Genomic DNA, 6,695 nt, shown 5'->3' with positions numbered 1-6,695 from the left:
TTCCTTCCCTCTTTCTTTCTTTCTTTCTTTCTTTCTTTCTTTCTTTCTTTCTTTCTTTCTTTCTTTCTTTCTTTCTTTCTTTCTTCTTTCCTTCCTCTCTTCTTTCTTTCCTTCCTCTCTTCTTTCTTTCCTTCCTTCTTCCTTTATTCTTCTTCCTCACACTCTTCTTCCTCCTCCTCCTCTTTCTTCTTCACTTTCTTCCTTGATAGTTTCTTTTGTTTTAAATTGGATCTGAATGTCTTTGGTGGTAAAAAATACTTTCTGACCACCACAGGCTGTATCTGACATTGTACTGAGTCCTAGAGCTTTTTGTTTCCATACTTCCTGAATTTCTAGGGTCATTTTAGATTACTATCTTTACTAAAAATTGAAATAAGAAAGGAAAGGAAGGGGAAAGGTAGGAAGGAGGAAGGAAAGTAGGAGGAATAGAAGTGAGGGAGGAAAGGCAGCCCCTTCTTAGTTCTACCACTAGAAGTTAATTTATCTGAACCAAAAGATAAACCTGAAAGCAAACTTGACCAGTCAAGTCTAATGACATGCCTTTTACAGAGGAGATTAGTAAAGCTCAAAACTGTTTCTCAATGCTTATGCATTGAAAATGATACACAAATCAAGGAGAAGCAAAGCCAAGAACATTGTTTTCTCTCCTTCTTCCACTGAAGATCTTTACACATGCTATGATTCCACTAAAGATATTTCTTATTCCTTAATTTATCCACCCATTAATAAATCCATCTACATCTTTCCAAACAGCTATTTATTCTTCTATCCATCCAAATGCCCATTTATCCATCTGCCCGTTCACCCTTCTGTCTTTCTATTTATTCTCTCATCTACTCATTCGTCCACACACCTCTCTGTCATTTATCAATCTGTTCTACTCATCTATTTCACATATGCAAACCTAAAGTTAAAATAATGGTATCTGAGGCCCTGTATGTAATATTAGCCCCGGGGAGCCCTAAGGCCAATCTGAACTACACAGTGCATTCTGGGCTACAACTGTGAGATAGAAAAACAAGGAAATATAGTAAAATACCCCCTGGTTGTTTCTCCCTAATCCTGTTGCTCCTTCTCTTCTAGATGTCTAGAGAGCAGGGCTCCAGCCCTGGCAATGTGCTGCAAACACCCCTTCCAAGACACATCGGTACACCTTGGCACTTGTGGCTTTTCTGTCATTCAGCATTTCCTGTTTCTTGACCTTAACTGAGTGGATCTTCACCTCCTTCATCAGCACCAAGTTCAAGTGCCTTCAAAGGATAAAAATCAAGTGCAGTCCAAGATGAGCATCCAGCCTGCTGCTGGAAAACAGTTGGATGAGATATGAGGCTCACTGTGGAGCGAAGACCGAGCATGCCACTGTGTTGCCTTTTCTTGTTTGTTTAAAAAGAATGACGTTTACATGTAAAATGTAATTACTTGCAGTATTTATGTGTATATGGAGTTGAAGGGAGTATTGTGTATAAGTCATTCTCATAAATTAAGCATGAAAAATATGGCTCACCTACCTTCAGTGCTTAATGTTGTCACTGTTCTTGGATTCGTGCTGTTCTACAATAACACACAAATCCTGTGAGGCTGAACAGGAAGAAAGATCAGGTGAACGCGGCTGCAGTAAGGAAGAGGCCAGAAGACAGTCAAGTGAGACTGTGGCCCCGTGTCCAGTGATTTGAAATGTTAACTAATTAGAACATAGAAAGTGATCGAAAAGTTAGAAGAAAAGCAGCTCTTACTTGGCCACAGTTAAAGCTGACTTGACAGAGACAAAAAAGCTGCGTCCTTGCAAAGGGGAGTATTTCAGGGTTCCAGCTGTAGGCTTCTCAGAGCTTTCAGAAGAAAACCTCAGCAGAGGCAATGTCCATTTAAACGGCCCGCCTGGGGTGGGCCGTGTGAGAGCATTCCTGGCTGGATGTCATCAGGCTATGCATATTAACGGCTGGGATCTCTTTCTGGGCACCCTTTCTTGTCCCTGCTGCTAGGACACAGACTGGCAAATAAGTTGGCAGATGCACTTTGGTACCCTGCTCCTACTCTAGGCTTTAGAATGATGCAAAAGCTGCTTTTGCCGAATTTGGTAATGCATTTCCTTAAGGGTCCAGGTATGGCTGTTTTGTTACTATTTATTAAATGATTTGGAATATAGCTCCACTCACCAATAATTTATTTTAAACATGTGAAGTAACAAGTATGTAGTACCTGATTTCTAGAAATAAGCACATGACAAGGATATAATGATATAAAGACACACTTACAAATATCTGCTGTTTGAAATACAAGGTTTTATGTCATGATAGAATGGAACCTTAATATGCATCCTTACCAATAATTTTAATTCAGTTCTTTTTACTATTATCTATTTGTTGTATATAGGTTCTTTTTATTTTAATGCTTAAGGAAACATCATTTTTTTTCCAGACACATCCGTTAATCAGTCACACCATAACAGAAATATGCTTGATTTTTTTTGTTTGCTTTAAGCTGCATGATCTCCCAGCAGGAAGTACTGCCTCTCTTGCTCCACATGAGTTCAGTGGAAGTATATTTTGTCCCTCTGGTGGGGTAGGTCTCAGTCTCAGTTCTAGTAATGGCAACTGTATTTCTAAGTCAGACAGAAAGAACACACGGTTTTGATCTGAGTTTCCATAGTTTGTCTGGATGGAGTTACTTGTGTTGAAATCTCTGAGGGTGAGTTTCCTTGTGTGTTGTTACCCTGCACTTTTTAGATTTTTGTGGAACTGTATTCCCCAGGCCAGCACAGGGTCAGGAGACTTCCGACCATGAGGATGTGAAGAACATTTAGGCTCTCACATGGGCATTTGGTTCAATGGTACAAGGTGGTGGGGGCGATGTGAATACATTCAATGTACCATATTATTTTTGTAAATTATTTATGTAGTTTTTTTTTAAAAAAAACAAAAGCTTCTCATATACGTTAATGAAACATTGTTTTTTTTTTGCCAAAGATTGTAAATATTTATTTATTTGTTCGTTGGGTTAAATTTCACCACCACAACCCCTCATTTAGCTAGAGCTTCATTTTTATACCAAAGATTATCAACAGCAAATAAATTATAAAAAAGGTTTCTGTAAATGAATCTCTCTCCCTTTTTTAAAAGAATTAGTGGGATTCCTTCTGGTGTTGGGCATCTTACCCAGGGAGAACTGATATTTTGATTCTTGAAACTGGCTGCAAGTTTTCCCAGTATGTGTGCAGGGTTCAAAGCAGTTGTCTTTGACATAGGTCTTCCTTCAATAGAAGTCCCCAGGGTGCACATTCCTCAGTCACTCAGCAGTGCCTCAGCTACTGGTTCTCATTGTTAGACAGGAGCAGAACCTTTCCATGACTACAATAAGCATCCCAAAAGGACTCAGAAAAGGCTGAGGCACAAGGGGCGGCTCATGAACTTTCAGTCTCTGATGCCTCTATGATCCCAAGTAGAGAAAAGAGCATAGACTAGACAGCACTCAGCAAAGTGAGTGTTGTCTGGTGCCAAGACCGGTGATCACAGCACTGCAGCCTGGGGTTTTGTCAGGGTCCAGCTGATGGGAAGATGTTTTCATGTGGTGGTGGAGTTAAGCAAATGGAGACAACACAAACATAGAGGAGAAATGGGCAGGGGCAAAGACAGAGGCAGAATGGGTGTCTTCAGCTGCAGTAGTGGTTCTGACAGCAAATGGTGAGGTGGTGAGATACAGGGACCATTCTGTGTTTTGACATATTGGGCATTGAAGTCTCTAGTATTGGTCAAGCTGAGCATGTAAACTTGACCTCGGTAACTATAAAGGAAAAGGCATGTGTACATAGTGAACAAGGCTTTGCAAAGCTCAGAACCACAGTGGAAAGGGATGGGACATAGGCTTAGCTGGTCAATGGGGTGGTATGGAAGGATGCTTAGCATGTTTAATTCAAGAAACAGAAAAGACCCAGGAAAGGATTGAGCAGTGCCAAAAAGCCAGTCTTAAGGTGGAACATCGCTCAATTGCTCCTTCATACATATTACTTTTCTGTTTGATCTACAAACATATGTAAGTTCATATGACAGCATCCCCTACTGTCCCCATGGCCCTTAGCACGGAGTTGCTGTCCTCAGGATTGAGTCTTGGGTATCCATGACCTGATAGGAAATGAGGGGGATTCTGGTGGCTTACATGAGAGAATGTCCCCACGTATCTCTGCTTTTCATACATTCTGCACGATCTTCAGGCTGCACATTTTCAGCCTATGACCAAATGCCATGATTTGAGGAGCTGAGACTGTTTGCTGTGGCTGTCAGAGGACTGGAACTCCAGTGGGTGCACACCGTGGCCCTGTGCAATGACGGAGTCCACGCCCTAATAGACATCTTGTTCTCCAGTGACTGAACTTGGTGCATGTGACTACCAGGAAAAGGAGAAAGCTTTTGCGGACAGAATTATGATATAATAATTTAACAATATAATGGTTTAACAATGATTTTGTTATTTTTAATTAATTGTATTTAATTAATATAATGTTTTAAGAAATCCTAGACTTGTGCTTCTTCCACTGCTAGGCCAAACTCTTCAATGGACATGAGAGACATTAGAACTTTTATGGCCATGGGAGGTTTTGGTAACTCAGGCTGACTCCTCTTGTTTACTCTGGGTTTTTAGGGCAGTCTTTCGTGCCCCAGGAGCAGAATGGTCACTGGGGTTGCAAGAACCAGTTTTGGGTAGTCAGGGTAACTTTGCTAACTCTGGGGCAACAGTGGAATGGAACTGGTGACACATACGTTGGGGCTTCTGCTGAGACATGAAAGTACACGTGAACGTGTATACTCACAGTATTCCAGAGCTAACCCCCCAGGGCTAGTGAGGCAGCTGAGAGAACTGATGGTACCGTTGGCCATGCCAGCTGCTTCCCAGGGAGGCGTGATGCTCTGCTCCCAGGGAAGATGCTTGGCAGAGCATACTGTTCTGATGAGAGAACTCGCTGCCAGGGTAGCCAGGACAGTAGCCTTGGAACCCCCTTAGGTATTTTTGCCAAGAAGCCTGTGCTGCAGCCACCAGTATCTGTCCCAAGCAAGCACCTCTTTCTTTTGCTGCATCTGTAAACACGGGAGGAGACAGGCTAGCTTCTGACCTTTCTCATTACAGGTAATGTTCTGAGAAGCCTTGGAGCATGGAGCATGGGTCAGCACTGAGACCGGGCAGCCATCCCCAAGCACTGTGTGTTGCTGTTGTTAGCTGTGGCAGGACCCCCACCCACCAGTCACAGGCTGAACTCAGTCTTCCACGCTTAGATGTCCTTTGCATCAGATGACGGCCTTGTCCCTCCGAGCGTATAATTATGAGGAGAGGTATTTTAACATCTGGCTTTCCCCAGAAGACGATACACTTTGCACAAGCCTTAGATCAGGAAGCCAGATGATCAGCTCTCCACCGAGCACCCTGCAAACAGATGTTGGATGTTTGATCTGCTGACCGAGGAAGCTGTGGAGGGGGGGAGGTTGAGGCAGAAAGGAACACTGTAGAATGTCAAAGCCTATGGTTCTGGAGCAGATCCTTCTGAGAAACCACGGGACACATTATGGGTGGTCATATCTGTGCCTGGATGAAGTGCATGTCTGTGCACGCTCGTGTGGAGCAGGTGTGCAGAGGTGTGTTTAATGAGCCAGCCTGGGCTCACCAGCAGGGTAGATGCTGTACACACACAAATTTTCAATCACTTCTGTGGCTTCTGTTTGTTCCCAGTGTATACACAAATGAACTGCAGAAGGAATGGGCCAGCATTAGCCGGAAATCAGAGTGCAGTGTGTGGGTCTATAAGGTAGGCAGTGTGAGCTGCGCTCCTGCTCTTTGGGTGTGGGAGGCGTGTGTTCAGATGAGTCACCTATTTAGCTTGGAGTGAGCAGCCATTGCTGGCTCTTTCTGCCTTATTGTGTGAAAAGAGGGTAGACATTGAGCATGCTCAGCAAGAGCTTTAATGTCTAAGCCGTACAGTTATACCTGGAACAGTCTGAGAGGCTCTGGCACACAAATCCGTAGCAAAAATTGGTTTTTTAATTATTGTCTCCTGCATGGGAGTGTGCTACTGATCTTACCTGTAAAGAAACTAGAACATTTTTTTGGTCACGTAAGCTACTCAGAAGTTCTGCCTCTCTCATAGTCTGGCTTGGCCAAGACTGGCTGTGACGCCCTGGTCAAGCTACTTAGATATTCTGAGTGTTTTATCTTTATTATAGGGCAGAAATAGCCCTTTGCTTAGTGGAGGTGCATTGGATAGTTTTAGGTCAACTTGATATGAGTAAGAGTCATCAAGTGGAGGGAACATCATTTAGAAAAATACTTCCATAAGATTGCTGTATATTCAAGCCTGTATGGCATTTTCTTAATAAGTGATGGATAGAGGAGGGCCCAGCCCACTGTGGGTGGGGCCACCACTGGACTGGTTATCTTGGGTTCTCTAAGAAAGCAGGCTAAGCAAGTTCAGGGGAATAAGCCAGTGAGCAGCACTACCATAACCTTTGTATCAGGGGATATCTAAACTTTAAAAGTCCCACAGTCTTTACAAATTCTTAAAATTTCAATTTCTCTTAAAATCCAAAGTCTTTACAATTAAAAGTATCTTAACTGTGGGTTCCACTAAAATACTTCCTTCAAGAGGGAAAAGCATCAGGGCACAGTCACAATGAAAAGCAAAATCAAACTCCAGCTATCCAATGTCTGGGATCCAA

General features: G+C 42.8%; 1 protein-coding gene across 1 annotated transcript in view; it reads left to right on the top strand.

Annotated features, from left to right (window-relative positions):
* The window catches only part of Thbs2 (thrombospondin 2), a 29,608-nt gene extending 26,521 nt beyond the window's left edge, over positions 1 to 3,087 (top strand). The window contains exon 20 of the mRNA XM_029533186.1: positions 1,084 to 3,087. Within this exon, the coding sequence (XP_029389046.1) occupies positions 1,084 to 1,091 (8 nt within the window). The 3' untranslated portion in view covers positions 1,092 to 3,087. The remainder of the gene's footprint in view (positions 1 to 1,083) is intronic.
* The last annotated feature ends 3,608 nt before the right edge of the window (positions 3,088 to 6,695 follow it).

This window comes from Mus pahari, chromosome 21, assembly GCF_900095145.1.
Source record: "Mus pahari chromosome 21, PAHARI_EIJ_v1.1, whole genome shotgun sequence".
In the NCBI taxonomy this organism is placed as follows: Eukaryota; Metazoa; Chordata; class Mammalia; order Rodentia; family Muridae; genus Mus; species Mus pahari.
This window is presented reverse-complemented; position numbering and strand designations above follow the sequence as displayed.